The 21257-nt window shown below is 42.1% G+C and overlaps 1 protein-coding gene across 2 annotated transcripts in view; it reads right to left on the reverse strand.

The window, feature by feature from the left end:
• Window positions 1–21257, reverse strand: part of grm5b (glutamate receptor, metabotropic 5b) — a 56400-nt gene that overhangs the window by 31524 nt on the left and 3619 nt on the right. Inside the window, exons 2-6 of one of the 2 annotated variants that reach the window (XM_035623624.2) lie at window positions 16366–16758; window positions 15342–15776; window positions 15085–15199; window positions 8557–8631; window positions 8298–8472 (exon numbers count right to left, since the gene is read on the reverse strand). In XM_035623624.2, the coding sequence (XP_035479517.1) occupies window positions 8298–8472; window positions 8557–8631; window positions 15085–15199; window positions 15342–15776; window positions 16366–16521 (956 nt within the window). In that variant the 5' untranslated portion in view covers window positions 16522–16758. Of the gene's footprint in view, window positions 1–8297; window positions 8473–8556; window positions 8632–9576; window positions 9745–15084; window positions 15200–15341; window positions 15777–16365; window positions 16759–21257 lie in introns of those variants that run through there. The other variant, XM_035623626.2, reaches the window with a different exon arrangement.

Consider the following 21257-nt stretch of genomic DNA (forward strand, 5'->3'; position numbering starts at 1 on the left):
TGTTTTACTTAACATGTCGGGAAGCGCTGTCGGGAAGGAGGACACTTAAACGCTGATGATTTGTTGCATTCTGTCTCTCGATATGTGTCGCGTAATCCTTTTTCTTGAGCGCCTCCCATTTTCCCTGTGCATTTCACACAAGAGCAGGGGAACAATTTTTTAAAATGTGGTCTCCGACAAAACACTCAATTTCTCCATATTCACATCTATCGTTTGGCCAGGACTCTGCCATTTCTCATGAGCACCACAGTTCATATTTCTCTTAATTACCAACCGCCTGGTTCAGAGTCAATGCTATATTAAGTGCCAATTCATTTCCTGTCCAGGCACCCCAGGAGATAGCAGGGGCAATTCTTCATAGATAGCCTATAAAAGCAAGTGTATCGAGGAGGAGACAGAAAGAGGCTGAAGACTTGCTGCCAGTTATTGAAATAAAGTAGAGAGTTACAGAAAGACAAGTGAATGAATTGACACAGGGCGAGAGTGATGGAGAAGAGCACCAAGAGCAATCATCAGAGGTTATCTTTGTCCTGATAGGATTTTTGCTGTCGTTGAAATATGTGAACTTGATGTCCGTGTAAGAAAGTTCAGTGAAACAGACACAAAAGAACAAGGGGGGCATCCTTTAGAATCATGTGGGGATTATAACAATGGCCATAAAAAAAATGATTTTTTTTTTGTGTGTGTGTGTGCATTGGCGTGAGAGTGAGCTGAACCACTGGGCTGACGTAAGAGTCGGTTTAATCCCGCAGGGTACATCTCGGAAAAAATGAGCAGCAACCGAGAGCTCACAACGGAGTGACTGCACAAACAACACTGCTTGTTGTGCCAACACAGATCTGTATGCACACACTAAAGTTAAAAAAAATTCACACAAGGACAGATATACTGTATATTTACACTGGACCATCTTCTTTCCACCTCCCTTTTCCTGCCGTCTGTCTCCTCTCTTTGTCTGTCCGTCTCCTCCTCCCCTCCTCTCAAATTCCCAGCACTTTTCCCATTGGAGTTGTATAAGAGGATAAGGCCATTCCCTGGGATTGCAATAAGAGGATGAATATGTGTGTGTAGGTGTGTTTGTGTGTCTGCCCGTGCCTACGTGTGAGTGTGTGTGTGTGTGTGTGTGTGTGTGTGTGTGTGTGTGTGTGTGTGTGCCCGCACATGTTGATCAGCCAATGAATACAGTATCTGGACACAGGTGTGTGAATATTTAGGTGTGCGAATATTTGTGTGTGTGTTTGTGTGTGTGTGTGTATGTGTGTGTGTGTGTGTGTGTGTGTGTGTGTGTGTGTGTGTTTGTGTGTGTACATGCCCACAGGTCTGCCCTATATATGGAAAACCTCTTAATTCCCCGTCAAGAGACTCAGAGAGTTGGAATATTAGAAATTCCTATGTGTTCTTTTGTTCTTGACTCTCTCTGTGTTTTCATCATCTCTAACTGCACCGTGATCACTAGTAGTCATTAATCAGCCCGTCTCTCGCAGTGGGAACAAAGAGAAGAAAAGATGAAAGGGATGTGCAGCGGCAGAACCATCTAAAATGATTAGATTTTTTGATATATATTTCTTTTAGTTCAAATCAACCACTCAAAAATGCTGATATACTCAAAGGGACAACTATTGTGGAACAAGAGGGTTTTTTGTCTTTTGAAGGTCGTATGACGGATGGAAATTCAAATAAAATTTCATTACTTCCCATTTCTTCAAATATCCTATTTGAACCAAAAAATACTTAACACTGAATCATTTAGATGTCATTTAATTGGGACTTTAAAGAGTTTAACCTTTGGCACCATTAAGGGAAAAAAACAAAAGTGATTTTTTTTTTATTTGTTATATTTGCAGAGACATGATTATGATTCTCTCTGTTCAGTAAATGAATGGGAAGACAATCAGGGCTCCCGCTTACTATACATTACTATATCAGATGAGTCAGTTGACAAATTTACTAGCCTGGGACTCATTGAGATGAATTCTGGCAGCTCATTTAATTTGCCCTGTCAGACTACGTCTCCATCGGAAAGTCATTAATCTGGCTACAAATTTTCTGCATCTGAGAGTAAAATGTATAGAAAATCTAGGGGCAAGTCTGTTGCTTAAAAAAGAACCTACTTCCAGTTCGCCTTGTACCACAGAGCAGCAATAGATTTACCACAAGGTTTTCAGGGATGTATAATGTAATGCTATTAGAGTGGCCTCAAGATCTCATAAAAAAAAATTCACAGCTAAAATCCAACTGAAGGCACTGACCCAGAGGGAATGACAGCAGCACCGCATACAACAGCACCAACGCAGCTTCAACTGAGTGTCACTTACATAGATTTCTATTGAATGAGACTAGAAAATACAAACCGGTGATTCACTTGTTATTGATTTAATCCTTGATTGGCACCACTACATGTGAACACATACTGTACCAACTTCAACATATATTCTTGTAATGCTGTACCATCAGTCAAAAAGATATAAACATACTATATAGAGCATACTAGACTTGTTATTCATCTATTAATGTTCAGGAAGTTACGATTTAATAACCAGATGTTTTGATTGTGAGGAGGGTAGAAACTCCCTCCAGTTCTTGGAATATTTGATGTTTATTCATTTTTCTGACGTCTCCAGTATGTTTTTATTTTTAAGGGAGAAAATACAGCTGCAATTTTACGATAATTAATGTCTTAACTGGTCTATTTTTTTGTGTAGTTCTGTTGATGTGCCAGCAATACTTCAGTACTTTAGCCACTATGGTTGTGAGAAAAAAGAGTTTGAGCCACAGGGAAGTTATTGTCCTGGACATCTCTGCAAGTCTTGTCTACTCAACCCTGACAAATATTCATGGGCAGACCTTCCTGTCAAGTTCAACACGTACAGCAGGAAGGACACCATGAAAAAGGGAAGAAAGAGAAAAACAAAGTGTCAGAAAGGCGGGAGTGTGAGGACAAAGAGATGGAGACAGGGCAAAAGAAAGCTAGTGACAGAGAGACAGAGAAAGTAAAAGTGAGTTGAATAAGGAATTCTTTGATATTTGGTAGTTTCAGTTCACTAGGCTCTTGATCGACTGCCTTGGAGGACTTCACCGAAACTGACAAAACTGAAAACCAAAGTCAAGGGAGAATTTCTTTGGGGTTTTAGAAGTGAAAACATGCACCTGCTGACAGAGATCTTTGATATGTGCTTGACACTTTTGACATAGAGGGAAAAAGACAGACCTAAGGGCAGTAAACTCGTGGAAAAAGAGCTTGATGCTGTGCAACAAAAGGACATCAGTAAACAGTGATGAAAACACTTTCTAATAAACATCAGACATCACATCTAATGGATCTAATGAAATGCGTTTTTGCCCTTTTACTGACACTTTAGTACAAATCTTTGCTCTTGGTCAAATATTTGATTTAAAAATTCCACTCTCGTGAGCCCTTACGTCATGCCTCAACAGGTTGACTCAAAGGGAGTCCATGAGCGAGTCAAGGGAGCACGACGAGTTCAGACATTTGTGTAATAGCAGCAAGACAGAGAGGACCAAGAGCGTTACAATTAGAATCAAGTTAGAGCCATTGATGTCTGCCAATATGAGCCGTTCACAGACCTATCGGTGTGGGCGCCAACGTTCGCCGATATGAACTTTTATTTTACTGGGCAAATTTGTGTGTGCATGGACAGTAAGTGTGTGTTTTTTCTCAACACCTCTGTGTGTCAATGTGTGCCCGTGTAAATGTGTATTTGTTCTCGCAAGTGCAGACGCACACAGACACATCCCAGAGGAGGCAGTAATTCTTAAATTACGCTCCTACTGTGAGCGGTTTGCTTGTTATGTCAGACAATAAAACACACACACACACACACACACACCTATTTTCTCTTCTCTGCCCTAAAAGCCCCCCTCCCCTCGTCTTTTTCATTTCCCCTCCATTTTGAATCTTTCCTTCCCCTCTTTCTCTCAGCGCCCCTCCTGTGCCCCCACCGAGTCTTTCATTTCCTCTCATACCCATGCAGGTGTGCGATCCACTCAAAATCTCTCTTTCAAAGACGGGCTGCTTTGAGACATCTTGGGTCGCTCTGACGTGTTTGCCACCACTCTCTCGTGTTCAAATGCTCTCACAATTTGAAGCCACAAGGTAAGCGCTGCCTGCCCTTAACAGACAGGATGTGGTGCGAAGTGGGACGCTGCAGGGGTCTGACCTCTGCTTAACGATCTGCTCAGGGTCTCCGTTCTCATACATCACACTCTTTGCACTCCGAGACAAGGCAAACAGCTGGATTCAGAGAGGGGACACGGTGACAGACAGTGAGGGGCCCCGAGATTATAAGTCATAAAAGGGAGGAGGAAAAGGGCAACGGCAACAGACTGGTAAGGAAGGAGAGTTACAATAGACGAAAGGGCATCGGGGTCGTTGAATATCAGCACAGATCTGTCTGGGCTCTGACATGAATATCACTGGGATGACCATCAGCATCATCAGTAAGCCTTTCTTCTAACGGTCCTGAATGTATGACACTCAGCATGACAGAAACCCCAGCATATAGACAGTCACACACTCATATTTAGATGCGCCCACACATGCACACAGCCATTCACATAAACACATGCGCCGCATATCACCCCAGCTGCGATGCTGGATTCATCCAAATATGGCAGGGGATATTTCCATGGCAACAGCAGGCAGAAGGGGTGCAGACCTGTACGGGATGATCTCCAGAGAGAGTCTGCTTCTTCTTCTTTTTTTTAAACTTTTGATTCAAACTCTTCTCTTTCAGTTCATTCAGCAGCACAGTCATTTCTTCAGCACAGAGAGACCACAGTGTCTGTGCTGTGTGAAGAAAACTACCACAGACATTTCAGCCCTGCTCACACATTGGCTGCCATGACACTGCGACTACACTGTGAGCTTTGCAAAACTTGCAACACGCTGGTTGTAACCTGTTAGGCAGTGGTAGATTTTGTATTTGTACTTTCTAACCAATCTCTAAGCTGTTTTCTGGATTGTTTTTCTAACTACTTTGGTTTCCTTAGCAACATGATATTATGAAACAGCTGTAAATGGCAAAATGCAGCAGTTTATAAATAGCACTGATGGAGTGGACAAACAGTAACAGGTAAAAGGCAGACGGTGCTTAAGAGAGGAACATATTTCCAACTGTAACGACCGACCATAAAATATTGGGATGTTGGTGCTGTGATGTCAACCATGTGATAAGTTACAGATATCATCACTGGCTGCCCTGCATGGTCTGGTTGAAAATGGCCTGAACTGCGGGGACGGACAGCGCATAAACACATTTCGTGTGAGCATGTGTGTTTATGTTTAACTCCAGCAGCCTGATCCAGTGAGCAAATGGATATATACATTCACTCCACAAACACATACCGTAGATTGTAGACTTGTCTGGTACAGTGCGTGCGCGCACGCACACACACACACACACACACACACACACACACACACACACACACTCTGCAATCCTTCTATAATATGTCATTTAGAGGCTTAAGGATTTGTGAGGCTTTTTGGACTAACAAGTCAGACAGCATTTGTCCATATTTGCTTCAGGGTCGTGCAAAAGACGCCTGAAACACGTTTATATATCTGTCGCAAATACAATCTCATCTGAGTTTAAGAAAGGAGAAAAAATATTGACATAAGAGCATGTGCAGTTGTGCTTGTATGTGTATTAGTGTATGTGCTTGCATGTGTATTAGTGCTGGGTGTGTTTGTGTGTCCCATGTGGCGTAAGATATTTGCAGTATCTTGGCCCGACTATTCATTAATGGGTCTGTAGCCTGCAGAGGCAATCGATACATTCAGGCTCCAAATCAAGAGACTGTGTGTGTGTGTGTGTGTGTGTGTGTGTGTGTGTGTGTGTGTGTGCGCGCGCATGCGCGAGAGAGATCTGGCATTTACCCTGAGCACCAAGGTTTTGTTTTTAGGAATATTTCTAGAAGAAGGACAACATTTTATTTTGAATCAGAAAGTGCACTGATTTTGTTTTGATAACCTCTATAGCCTTCAGTGTACTAGTTAATGTTGGGTACAGGTGATATATTACGTAACATTGAAGTAGTATTTTGTTACTGAAATGTTATCACTGGTATGAAGTGTGGGTCAAGACACTCTATATCAAGGCATATTCGAACAGAAACAAATGCAGTCTTAGGACCCAGAAATCTGCTGGTATTTCCTTCTGATCTTTTCAAGACCATGGTTTTCTGCCCTGGGTAACTGAATAATCTGCTTTATCATCGTCTGGCTGCCCGTGTGGTAATGTAATTATCCTGGTGTTAAACGAGTGTCGTCCCAATTGGACTGATAAGAGGTTTCTACCGCAGACCACCAGTGAGCAGGGCACCCACCCGTGACCATTTCCAATTTAAAAAACTACGGTTCATTATGATACTGACACTAACCAGGGCAGATATTCAATTAACTCATCTAATCAAAACAGACCTGCCAGAGACAGAGGAGTCCAGGATGTGCAGTAAAAAAAAAAAAGTTATCATTTTTAACAAGCCATTAAGTTTTATATTCAGCCTCCGAAATTTGTTTTCTCCAGACAAGTGTGGGGGAAACAAAAGGCATGAGAGCTTTAGCTGATTTAAATGCATTTTCACGTGGTTCAAGACATTTGAATGTGACAAGTGACCAGACAGAAATGAGCAGGTGTAGTAGGGCTATCAAGACAGTGTCTCACAATTTAATAAAACTGTTGGAACAAGTTGAGTCAGCTGGTATTCTTCTAAGGGCACAGATTAAAATACTGAATAACACTTAGTATGGTTTAAGTTGTCAAAGTGGCAATGGGAAAACTGCCCTGGCTGTACCAAATTTCAGAACCAATGTCATGTCCCGTAAGTGGTCTTTGCATCTTCCTTTTTACATTTTTTATCAAATTATTTCGATCCCTTTTTCATCCTATTAGGGAATTTCAATAATGAAAACCTATACTGGTGCTCTACCTGCCAAAACCAGAGTATTTGAGGGTTACAAATCCTGAGAATTTTATTTTCACCTTGGCTTTCATCCATTTCCACATACTCATATCTGTAAACCTCCCTCGTCTATTACTGCTAACCATTGAGCAGCTGCACTGGAGGTTAGGTGTTTTGCTGAAACGTACATTTACAGTAGCTGTTCGCAGACGGGAAGCATTCCCGTGAACACTAAAAAACAAATGTTGACTTTATCCATCAAAGCCTTTGTATAACACAGTGAATGGTCACAACTTTAACTTTATGACCTCTCTGTCTCTACTTCTAGTTTTATCATTGACACAGGGTAAAGCCATGCTGCGTATTTGAGACTAGTATGGTTTGAAATGTTACCTCACTCTCAGCAGGATGACGACAATGATGATGATGATGAAGACGTAGATGAAGATGATGAGTAAGATGAGTATGACGACGACAAAAATGATGATGGTAGCGATTAAGCTTCACAGAGCAGATCACTGGTGGGGGGGGGAGAGTAGAACAAAATCGAATAGAATTATATTCGTGGTACTTTAATGGTAATCACATGGTAAAGCTTCCAATCTATTCAAAGTCAATTTTGTCAGCCTATTGACTGGTATAGGTGCTAAAATCATTATGAATCTTATGTTAATTACATAGTTGGCATAGCAACCAAAATTCAAGAGCCTTAGAAGTAGCTTTAACACACACACACACACACACACACACACACACACAGATTGGAAGGTTATTTTTGCAAGTGAATTGTGGGAGGATTTCATCTAAGTGAGAAACAGAGCTAAATGTGAAGACCACTTCCGAAATTCAAAAGTGTGTTTCTGTGAATGTATAAATGGCAAAAAAGTCTCCTTCTGTAAAGAGCAGATTACACTATATTCTATTTTGGAAGTAATGAATACCAGTGTGACTCTCTACGTCTGTGATTCAAGGAGTGCTGTGCCACCGTTTTCACGCAGCCTGTACCTGAATCTACAACGTTTCCATTCACAAGACGTTTCTTGGTTCAAAATTACGTCTGAATTCATTTTACACGTGACAAAATAAACATTGTTCATGGCTCTGAGGTCATTTCAAGCCATGGTTACCACAGTATACTGCACTGTACATTACTGAACATGACAGGGTTTTTGCTGCAGTTGTTTAGCAGGAGAAGGCCATTTCCACTGAATTAACAAACCTTTTTTCCCAATACCACAAAAAGAAACAAATGCACATTTATGAGATGAACAGAGATATCCAGCAATTTAATTGACCACAAAAAAATACTAAATGTCCATATATGTCAAACACAGTTCCGCTAATCACTTAGCTAGCTCCGTAGCTCCACTGACCTGCCGATGAGCAGGAACTCTCCGACCAGTCCCTGGCGCCTCATGGCCATCAGGATGTTGCGGACGGTCATACCCTCACAGAAACATGCCACCACCCTGGCCTTGGGCAGGTGGGCCCTCAGTCGCTCCAGCAGCCGGTCAAAACTCTGCTGTCCAGCATTGCTCCAGATTTTCCCTGGAGGAAAGTCAAATGCAAACACGGTCGGTGGCTATCTGACATGTTTGGTCCACTGTGCCTCTCACCACCTGAGTCTCTTACCGGAATGGGCGATACAGATGCCCTCCTTGGCTGCCATGTCCTTGAACGCTTCCATCCCACTCTCACCGTAGTTGCCTGGAAATTCAAAGAAAGGGTAAAGGTCGGTGGGTTTTCAGTCAATTCAATTGTGTAGGGAGAAGTACTTCAATGGCGTCTTGAAAAGGATAGGAACATGGACGGATGTGTGTATAGACAGTTTCGCCAGACAATGATTTTTGGAGGGAAATGGGACAGTTAAGGAAGCTGATCCCTTCTGATTTTCTACCGCATGCCCACTGCAGTAACCCGCCTGCTACTGCACTAATCATGAAGCTCAAATTTGTGTCAAAGAAAGCGTCTCCCCACTGTGGCACCCGTTTCTCTGCCAGAGAAAGTGGGTGACCTGGAATTTATGCTAATGAAGCGTTGTACACTCTGGCAAAGAATATGATAGGATTCCCCTCTTTTCTCTTCCTCTCCCTTTAATCTTTCTCTTTCCCGTGTTAATTGAACAGCCCGTCTTTTTTCTAGTTTTTGTCTCTTTCCTTACTCGATGAGATTGTAATCACCAGTGTTTCCTTTTTTTCTGCGTGTGTCATCCATAACGGAGAGCAGCCTAATTAGACATCATTGATCTCTGCTCTACTAGATGAAAAGAAAAAGTGAGAGGTCAACTGAGAAAAAGTGAGGGAGCGATAAAGGGATAGAGATGAGGGGAAAGAAATCATGACAGAGGAGGAGGAGGGGCAGAGGAGAAAAGGGGAAGAGGAAATGTACAGCCAAAAGCAGAAAAGAATCCCTGACCACTGCTGCATTACTGTGTGTGTGTGTGTGTGCGCGCGCGTGTGTGTGTGTGTGTGTGTGGTCAGGCCAATGATGAGAGTGGTGGAGCAAAGTGTAAAGTCCTGTAATTAGTGTCTCAGTGAGAGGAGTGGGAGACAGATGGTACAGAGTGTCCCCTGCACACACACTCTCCCGCACACACACACACACACGGTCATACTGTTACCATCATCAAAATCGATAAAGCTTGTAACCTACTTCACTCCGGTCTCAACGGGGATTTATGTGCGAGACATCGCTCTCTCACTCAGTAAGCTCGTCGTGTGTCTCTTTATCACCCTTTTTCTGTCTCTGAATCCCTCAGACACACATGCGCTCTCTTCAAGCTGCTTAACATTATTAGCACACAAAAACATTCAAATGCTCCCATCCCTCCAAAAAAACAAAAAAGAACAATGTCAATGACAGGACAATGTCGTCATCCCTGTGTGCTCCTCATGCCCTTTCATCCTTTGATCTCTCCTCCTCACGCTTCTTCTTATCCATCTGATATATTACAATAAATTACAATATATATCAATAACATTCAATCAAATACAAAACTGAAGTGTCTCCTTCCCCCACTTAGCGAAACGGCCAGTGGAAATCTAGACACAGGTGGTCCCGTGTTACTTCTCCCCTCGTCTCCTTCCCTCCCTTCTCCCTCTCACCCTTCCTCCATTACTTCTTCTCAATTACCATCCTCATCCTCTTGTCACTCTTATCAGGTCTATTACATGCAATTACATGTCCCCTGCCTCTCCCCCCCTCTCCCTACTCGTCTGTTTCCTCTCTTCAAGCCTTATCCCCTCCTATCACAGCTTCCCAGAAAAAAAACATGCAGTAAAAATGTACACATTATGAGGCACCCTCCTTCCCTCGCCTCGTCTCTTATAATCCCTCTCTTTCTCTTCATCGTTATCCCGGTCTTCCTTAAAGAGAAATCCCTCCTATAAGTTGGTCTTTCTGAGGTTTCCTCAACTAGTGTGTCTTTATCTGCATAAGGGGTCAGAAGACAAATGCTGTACAAGTTGCCTCTTTAGGAATATTTGGAAAAATCTGACCTGGCTTAATTTGGCTAAATGGAGCACAGACATAAAGACAGATATATAATAACATGCATTCGCACACAGACACATGTGAGTTGGTATAAAGCTAGTGACAGACCTAATTTCTTGTAATGTAATGAACAATCTCACTAAAGCTTATATAAACTGTAGGAGGTTGTAGTCTCGATCAAATAATTTAGTTTGCTCTAACACACAGTACGTATCCCTATCTATGATATTTTCTTTTTAGTTCTACCCCTGCAAGCCATACCGTAGGGCTTTAATGTCCGTTAGTTACTCAGTTGAAACCACTAATTGAGTTTTGAAAAAAACTAAAAGTCCTTAAGGGATCACTAGCCATTTGGACTTTTAGACTCTTGCTCGTTTTTAAAAATCTGCTGTTGAATACATATTTTCGTGTCCATCTTTCCCTGCATTTGCAATGGAAATAGCTCCAGGCTATAGACAGGATGCTTATTAGCAGTTCTATGACCATAACCATGGTTTTCTCCGCAGGCGTAGTTTCCCCTCCGAGCGCCGCTTGTGCCATGCTTTAAATCTATACTGGGCAAACTATATCTAATAATATGTCTGTGCCCAGAAATCTTACTTTCTGGACTTCAAACAGGCAAATAGAAAATTCTACATCGCAATCACTTTAAACGACTTGTGTCTGCAACCAGTATTTTTCAGTTCACATTAGCATAAGACCCACAGCAGACTTCAGTTCATATTAATCCAAAAGAAAAGAGGTACAGTGTCTGACAGAAGGAAATTAAACCTTGGTAAAGTGCTATTTAGTTAAAGTGCACGTTAAGTCCCTACATTTACACAAACATTAAAGTTCATGAGTACATGATTTGTAAGCCTAGGGTGTGTTTTTTTCAAATTTGGAAAAGCACACACAGTACACAACCAAACTCCCAAACATAAATCATTGCAAAGATTGTACAGTATATGTCTGCATGTGCTTGTATACTGGTGCAGCTAACTGCAAAGATTGATTGATATAATGAACACTGGCTCTGCACATACAGCGCGCATATCCTCCCAGACAATACCGTTTTATAACTGGTTTTACCATGGCACATCTCAGACATTTTTTTTCCCCTTGATAAGCTTGCCAACACCTGTGCCAACAGGAAATCTCTATTAAATGCTCCCTTGTGGATAGAGCCAGGGCGGCGTGAGCGCTAGTAAAACATCTATCGAACTTAACAGAAGCCATTCAGTGGACTCCCAGAACATGAGTTCTGAAACCTGAGCCTGAGCCAGTATGAGTAGATGTGAGCTGTGACCCAGGATTCATTAAAACACAGACGAGCTCTTGTTAAATGGAGACTCACCAGACATGCGCCCATGACTCCCCTTTTTTGAATCTTCTCCCTTACGCAACACTGCCACATATGACGGCAAAAATGTGAGCAAATTCTGTCATTCTCCTCTTCCCCATTGATTGTTCCTGTCCGTGGACTGCCCTCCCCAACACGTCCCACTTTCATCCTCATCAGTCTTCCAGCAGCCATCACAGTTAAATAGGCAAAAAGAGCATGTGAGGTTACAGAGAGAGGAATCATGTGAAAAGAAAGGAGGAGAAAAACAAATGACGCAAGGGGGAGAGAATCAGTGGTGTCCGGATCAAAAAAGTAAATATAGACAAACGAGAGAGAAAGTGAGAAAAGAGCAAAGAGTGAGAGTAAAGAGGAAGAGGTGGAGAGAAGGTCGACATCTTGATTTATTGACAGTTTGATCAATTTCTTGCGTGCTCGTCAAATTCCAAGTCAATAAAAACCCACTGAGCTGAATTCAAACTGAACAGAGCGACAGAGAGCAACAACACGGATCAAAAAAGTTGAGATATTAAACAGCATATGCACATTTTATCTATTAGGTACTGTGCGTGTTCATGCCAGCAATAGTTGAAGTTGTTGATGGTGGATTAGAGATGAATGCTGACGTAGGGCAATGACCAACATCTCCCTTTTCCCTTTACAGTGCCAAGTGAAACAGAGCAGCGCTGTGAGCTTGGGCCCGTCTCCCTTGGGTGCTCCACAGATCCTTTATTCTATGATCTGTCTGTGTTGGAACATCAGTGTTCCTGCTGCTATTCTTTCCCCCCTATGCATGAAGTATGCAGTAATTTGCATATACACACATTTGCATTTACTGTTGAATCATCCAACCTCTGTTGTGCTGCAATTAATCATATACCACTGCTGTGTTTAAACTAAACTTTGACTGAGACGGTGTTTCTCTCTGGAAGTCAGGTTTGCAAACATCGCATTATCTAACCTTTTAGATAATAATGGGATTTTGACATAATCACACAAGCAGCTGCTCCCCTGAATCATGTGTAACAGCATGACCCTGTTGTTTTTTTTATTACTAAGCGCCAGAGTTACAACATGTCCTTCTCACACCCTCGGGAGGAGCCCTGTGCTGTGCATTGATTTTAGCATTGGAGCCAGGACTTGAATGAGGAGACTGTCCTCCACTAAAAAAACAAACAACACACAGGTAATTACTCAAGCAGCTTATTACAACCTATGTGGTCGTTTTAAAGATTATGTGCACAGCCACTAGAGGTCAGCAGTAGGAGTACCGTAGATCTGGTAAGTCCCTCAGGTTTGAGTATTTCAATGGGTTTGCTTATATTCTGTAGAGTAATGGCTAATTTTACACACACGACATAGTTTGTCGCACGAGTTTGGAGGACTAATCTCCCAATGAGAAAGTAATACTTGCAGTATTCTCCCCTCAAATATTATTTCATTATTTTCAGTGCAATTACTTTGTGATATTACATGTATTATTCAGTTTCTTGCACAACACTTTCCACGATCTCTTGCCTCCAGATGCAAAATGTTAATGCAGGGAATTAATGAGTCTCCGTAAACTCAAGCCCCCTCGACCATCTTTCTCTGAATCTGCAGCTCCTGTATGCTCTTATCTATCCCACGCAACACACACACACACACACACACACACACACACACACACACACACCTTGTAACTCATTTTCTGTGGCTCTCCTCATTCTCACTTTCTATACCGTGTGCCTCATACTCAATTTTTCTCCATGCTTTTTCCTCTATAAACCCTTGATTTCCTCCCTTTCCACTTCATTTTCCTCCCTGTCTTCCCCTCTTCATTCCATTGATGTCTTTCCTATCGCTCGCCTCTGCTCTTTATCGCTCTCTCCCTCTGTTGCTCTCGCTTTTCTATCCCTTCCTAATTCTTTCCATCTCCTCTCGACAACCACCCCCACCCCCTCTGGCTCTCTGTCTGAGAGCGATGGTGGTTGAGAAGGCAGCGACTGACCATGAAAACCAGTATCAAGGTCAAACACACCTGTCTGAGGAAATAAAAAGACTAATACTTTCCTGACAAACACACACACATTTGTACACACAAGCACTGTCTAAAACACAAGTGCCTACACACACACACACACACACACACACACACACACACACACACACACACACACACAGCCTTCTGACAAACTGAACAATATTCAGTGTGATTTGTCTGTGACCCATCATCTACATAAACATAATTTTTAGAATTTTCCACTGTTTAAAATCAACACCTTCAATAAGGATTACAAATCAGTCTATAATCTTTGAAGAAACAATGTGACATTTGTGATTCGTGATAATTGTCGATATCAACTGGTTTTTTTATTATAACATTTTTGGCCATCAACCCATTTTGTCACTGGGGTTTTGTGTGTTTTATTTCCACTCTCCCTCCTAATGTTTCTAGATAAACACTTGTTTCAATGAGACTTATAACGAGGCAGGCTACAAAACTGTTAACATGTTATCATGTTATAATGTTGTAATAAATCAAATTTAAAAAAGGTCTTTTAGGGTCACAGTTTTTATGTTGGGTGGAGGTGGGGACATTTTCAAGTTCAATATGCTTTCCATCTATTTGGCAAAAAGAATAAACGTGTTTATTGTTAACTGTTTGACTTGGCTCACACCCACTCAAAGAAATCTTGTGTCTGCCAACTAATGTTGGAGAAAGACAGATTTGTAACATGAAACTGCTTTATGCATTGTTTTACAGAATTTAATCACCAGTATATTATATATAGATTTAACTCTCACGTAAATATGAAATGTTTCTACATTCACATGATGTATGTAGAATACATATAACATAATTGGAAAAAAAATATTGGTATTCATCAATATAAAGACAATAATTTGCTAATAGAGTTGAAAAATATTTTAAATCATTCGCACAAATATGTCGTAAGTTAGTGAGTGAGTACAGTAATCCTTAATGCCTACAGCTTTTCCTTCCCAACTACAGTAATTCCATTTATATCACATTTCCATCCATGAGATGAAAATTCTCTTTGAAAATCAGTTCCCTCCCCCCTCTTCCTCTCTGCTGCAATATTCCTACAATCTAGTACACAACCACTCTCCCTTATCTCTTTCGTTATTCTTGTCCTTGAATGCTTTTTTTAAAAAGTCACTGCTTTTGTAAAGCGTCACAATTTACAAAAGTAATAATAGGTCGCTCTGGACAAGATATTCAGGTAAATTAATATAATGAGAAGCCAAGAACAGAAGGCAGAGAAAGGTAGAGAGAACCAAAACAAATAAAAAGGACAAGAATTTGTGCAGAAGTCAGAGAGAGAGTGTGTGGGCAGTTGTACCTTCAGTGTGTATCGCAGACACGTAGCTCCAGCTGTATCTCTTGACAATGTCCACCATAGCTCTTGCCTGCTGGGCATCTGAAGGCACCACTCGCATGAAGTACTTAAAAAGGCTCTAAGGCAATTGAAATAAAATCAAAGAAAACCAGTCAACCAGGAGAACAATATTTAGTAGGAGCTATATGAATGTAGCAACAATACAATCTCTCCCTAACCGATCCCCTCGTGTGCTAACATCTACAGGTATGTGGTCTCACCTTGTCGCTGAGGTCCATACTGGTGGCAGAGTAGGCAATCTGTGGTATGTTGAACAGCTGCAGAAGGTTCTGGACTTGGATGGCCACTGAGCTTGACCCCGGTCCAATCAAACCCACAATAGGCTTCTTCCCCCGCATTGGGGTGGCAGAGGGGTCTGCGCACTTCATCGTCGCTCCTCCTCCCCCTCCTCCCAAGAGGCCTCCCCCGCCCCACTCCTCTGCCTCGTCAGAGGAGACCAGCGAGTCCCGTATGAACTCGATGCTCTGCTCCAGCGCCACGGCTGAGTGCCAACAGGAGTCCCGGATCTCACAGCCCAGGGTGATGTTGGGAAGGATTTGCGGGTCATTGTTGATGCGGTCCAGCGTGGCCATCATGGCCTCCACCCTCTGGATGCCATACTGCTCTCGCACCGCACCACACTTGCGCTCGTGTACCTGTGCAGACAAGGCAGACATCAAATCAAGTCAAATTGCACTGACATTTAGAAAAACAACGTTTTCTAAATGCTGGCCATGTCGTTGATGGTGTTTATTACTCAGACACATTTTCCTTTTCGAACATTAAGACACAGTTTTAAAAAAGAAGATTTTAACAGATTTTTTCACTGTTGGACTAAAACTGGTTTTATGTTCACATGGCTGCTATTTTTGAAAGAGTCATATTTTCCTGTGTGCTTTTATCCATAATGAGATGGGGGGGGAAAGCTTAAAAGCCAGTGGGTCAGCTAATGAAGGCTGAATGTTCATGGACTCACACGGAGGAAACCATTCTACAAATTGGGTCTAAATAAGCAGAGCAAAATTATGACTCTGTAACAAAAATTGGAAAGTGGGCCAAAAAGTAATGATGCTGACCATCATTTTATACATTTTCTGACTTAACTTTTAGAAAATCTTTTGCTTTTTTATCTTCAAATCCAGTCACCATGGTCAGTGGAAGTGGAATGGGAAAACTTACACTCTTACAAAAACTTACAAAAACAGAATTCATGAACTTCTATAATACACAATCCTGCAGACGTACCTTGTCAGCAGGAGGCTGATGATGGACTGAGAACAAGGCTCCAATGATGATGTCGCCAGGTATGTGTGCTACAACTCGCCGTTCGTTGGACTGGGCAGAGTCAGCTTGATCAGGCCCCACCCACATGGCCAGAACTAGCAGCAGCCAAAGCATCATCTTGGTCCAGTCGGGTAACAAGAGGAGAAGCAGATCTCAGGTCTGTTGTGTAGAGCCGTCACAGGGAACTACTCGTCCAAGAAACACTTGTCCTCTCCATGGCAGGACCTCGTGGAACAGAGGAGCTTTGGAATACGGATTATGAAAATATTCCTCTCTTCCAACTTGTCTTTCTTGCCTCCGGATTTCAAGGTGTCACCATCACTCCGACAGCTGAGACAGGTGCAGCAGTGCAACCTGGGAAATTCAAAAGACAATCGGGGCTAAGTCTCATTGGCTGACATAACTCCTGGCTCAGCCAATTATTAGGCAGAGTTGGTCTTCACAGAAACAGGTGAAAGAGACATGATCACGTAAACCTGCGAGCAGAAAAGACTGTTAGAAATTGAACATCTGTGTTGTTGCTGGATTTGACAAGTACGCTAACCACACAGGCCTGTCTATAGTTTATTAGATTGATCTGTGTTAACCTTTGTGTAATAACTTCCTGCCTTCCTGTCTTAAGTTTGACAGACCTTCAATGTACACGTACGTTTCAAACTAAACTAAATATGCTTCTATTATGTTTTGATATGGGCACTACTCATTGTTTGACCAATGTGTGATAAGATTAGTTTATCATACTGTGCAGTGCATGGGAAAATGGTGAAATAACAGCAGATAATGTACCATTCATATATCAGATAAGAGTTTTGGTAGATCAGTTCATCCATTTTTTTTTTTAGCTAAACACACGTTCTTTACAGGTCCAAAGACTTAATTTCCTTCATTACCTGTTTCTATTCACACCTTGTCTGAGCAACCGTAAGTGCAACAAGCTGTGTGATCAAAGCCTGATGCCATGTCACAGCAAATATCAATCTCACCGCTGTACTCGATATGTAAGTGAACAAACTGTGGAAATGAAATCAGTATAATGGCCACTCCATTGGCCATTATAGTTGCCAACATATTGAGCAGTAATTGTTGAGTCTAAATGAAGGTTAATGAGATGAGTAGACTACTGGCTCTTCGGCGCCGTCGATTTATGTACGGAGGTGTTACAAACACCAGACCAGCCTTCTGGCCTTGCCCTCTTCTTCCCGGGGAATGGCTCTAGGTCACTGTTACTGAGCCGAGTCACCACTGTGACAGGATGATATTAATAACCACAACAGCGTATCACACCTCAAAGCTACAGTGAGGAATCTCACTAACAAGTTGTACACAGCATTCACAACAAGGCCACGTAAAACCTCAGCTTTTGGGGGGCGGGGGTCCTTTAAGATCAATTTTGCTGTTGAACAACCATGTTGACACCAACAAAATCCATCAGCGCACTGTATGTCATTCCCCAAGTGTTTTCCCATCGACTCTAACCAATTCAAACTTGGTATATTTCATGCTATAATATACCAAGTTTTGATGAGTTTGAATTGTTTTCAAGACTGAAACAAAACAAAAATAACATCCTCCAATGTAAAAAAAAGTGTGCATCCACGACTGCATGCGCCTTCTTATTATAAATTATAGACTGCATCCATTTAATGAAGAACTGTGACATATGCCCCTTTGCAAAATGTGGGCAAATTAACCGCTAAGTGGATGATTCACACAGAAGTACAGGACACATCTAGCAACAATAAATATACCGAGCATGTATTGTGTCCAGCCAAACTCCCTCGAGTCAATGTTCAAGTAGCCATCCCTCTGCACTAATGGGCGAGTCTTATAATTTGCTTAACCTCAGAGCTACACAAATACCCAACTTCACTGCATCGGAGCAGTTTAATTGACCGTAAACAGCTGGGGCAGTTTAGACAGCAGAGGATGGCATCCGCTGCTTATGCAAAACAGGACCAAGGTCACGACAGGGGTGTTGGTGGTGGTTAGCTGAGTTTGGGGGAAGGGGGTGGACTGGGCAGAAGGAAATGAAGGTGGGTTGTAGTGAAAATCTAGAAATGGAATCTGAGTAACAGTGGAAGGGGATGAAAACTGAGCTCATTAGATGAAAAGACCGAAGGAGGGACGATGGAGAGAGGAGGAGAAGAAAGGGGGGACAGGAGACGTGTGTGGAGGACCATAGAGGAAGAGAGACGGAGGAAGAAGGACATATAAGAAAAAGGAGGAGAGTGCACTAAAAAAAAGAGGTATCAGGGGATAGAGAGTCTCATTGAATGTAATTAACATGACAGTGTCATGATGATGATAACAGGGCAAACTGCTGCCCCTATGCTGAACAAATTAAACCAAACTCAGCTCTCGCTCACACACACACACACGATTGACGGGTTCATGTAAAGATTCAGATATCATACATTCTCCTCACTTAAAATGTCAACCCTAAATATATCCATAGACACAAAACAACACATTGCTCTCCTTAGAACAAGCCACCATTTCATTTGCAACCCACATCAGTCACATAAACGATGTGTCTCTCAGCCCCCCCCCCCATCTCTCTCGTGTTGCGTAGGCCTAACTGTAGATGCAGAAAGGAAAATCAAATCCTCATTCCCTAAACAAACACCTTGCACACGCCATTAGGCAGTTATATCTCTGCATTTATCCAGATTGCGCACGAGGGCGTTATAAAATCTTCCAAATCAACTAGTGCGCACACAACATCGGCAGAGACTAACACTCCTGCCTGTTGTACTTGAACTCAGTGAGAGTCATTAGTCCCGAAACACTGTTTTATTTTCTGCACGTTTGTGTTCCTATCGAGTGGCAACCCAATGTGACTTCATCCATTGGGATGTGAACTGTAGTTTTGAAGCCTTGAGTTTGGCATTTTGATCAGCGCTGGGTTTTTTGCATCCAGATGTAGGAGCGGTTGTGGGTCTGACTGAGATCTCTTCCAAGTAACCATTCATCGATTGGACGGTACCAGCTGTCAATCGCACTCGAATGTGTTACAGTGCTTTATTGTCTATTTTACTCTAACTGATAGCACAATGTACAGATTATGAACACCGTGCTGTTCAGATTTGAAACTAGAGGTTGAGACCATAACCTCCTCATGAAAACGTGATCAAGTGACGATCGAGTGACAAGTGGGGTCATCTTCTCAGACTTCTATAGAAACGCACTTCTTTTTTCGCTGACCACACTTATTCACCACACGTGCAGGAAGATGGAGGCACCTTGCCATATACTATACACTAATAGATGTGCATTCACCCACATAAAAGGTAAGAGGATCTTTCTTCTATCACTGTGCACTAGTCCCACTCATGTGCCATCAACAGACGGTGTGAGGATAAAGGAGGACTAGCATTCGAGCTTCGACATTAAACAGGCTGTACACGTCTTCACGTAATAAAATTTCTGCCCGTGTTTTTCAGCGAATGCAAGATTACCACCTTCGGGTTGCAGCAGAAAGCTCTGGGACTTAAATAGGCTGCATATTGTACCTGATCATTATTTGCTGGCAACTACAAGAGGTCATGCTGCTTCTTCTTTTTTCTGTTGTGTAGACAATTTAAGGAAGCTGCAATATTTTTGGATATGCAGGGAAAAGTTTTTGCTCAGTGGGCATGCAATGTTTCATGTGCCTCTTGATCGCAAGTGTGTCAGGGGTACTATATGCACCTGAGCACCAGAAAACAATGTGCTCAACATATCAAAACACCGTATGATCAGGGACGTCCTTATTTTGCTTAGTGGCTGCTGTCCTGGTACCAACATTTTGTTGAGGGTTAGGGTCTGCTTGGTGGCTGTATCCACATCCACACCGTTAACATGAAAAAAATGGTAAAAATCACAAACTCTTGCGTCACTAACACGGGTTTTGTTCGTTTTTTTGCAGTCACTTAAATTAACACAACCAGGCATTTTTCCATTACTATCTTGTGTATTGATATTTGACAATGCACAGTATTCTTAATGAGGCGTGCACATTTGGTTTGCACTGTTCCGTGAGTTTGTTGTAGTAATTCGTATTTCTTTGTTTTTGATTTATCGTGTCTGCTTGCATCAGTCCTTCTTCCTTGTTTGGCCTAAAGATGTGACGAAGGGTGGAGTCCACTAATATACATAGGCCCAGTAATTGGACCGGACCAAGCGCTGCGTCAGCATGGGGCGAATGAGGTTTCTTAGAACTACTTTTGAGTAGAGTTTTGTTTGGCTGACCTCTTTTTAATGGGCCCAGTTTCTACCCTGTTTTGAATCTCTTTCATTCCTTTGTACCTTTTGGCATGTTTTGGGTAAAATAAAAACCCATTTCTGAAAAGCAATCCTGTGCTCGTCGGTCCTTTGACTGCTCAGTCCCTGACAGTTGGGATAGTGTTATGGTTGCTCGCTGTGATGACATCACAGAGGTTGATTGGCTGAGGCAGTTGTTGTCCCAGGAACCTCATAAAAATTGTCCATCTCAGGAAAACAGCCACTTAGCAAAATCAGGAAGTGTGTGTACGATGAGTATGATATTATTCATCCTCAACATCCATAATCGCTGCTTTTGTTTCAAGAGTTATCTCATCAATCCTTGTGCAAGGAACATCACCTTGAAGACTCGGAGATCACAACTTTCAGATCTGCAGTTGGTTGGTTTTCTTTTCCCTCATAGTGACAAATCTCCTTTCGCATGTTATTATTATTATACTTTCATTCTTCTCCGTCTATCAACAAGTCTCAACAAATGTGTGATAAATGACCTCATCAAACAAACAACAAAAAGGGCATAACGATGTCAAACACCATCAGGATCTCTCCGACACCAATGGACTCCATTAGATATCCGAAAAGGTATGTCA

Source organism: Scophthalmus maximus, chromosome 11 (genome assembly GCF_022379125.1).
Source record: "Scophthalmus maximus strain ysfricsl-2021 chromosome 11, ASM2237912v1, whole genome shotgun sequence".
Lineage (NCBI taxonomy): Eukaryota > Metazoa > Chordata > Actinopteri > Pleuronectiformes > Scophthalmidae > Scophthalmus > Scophthalmus maximus.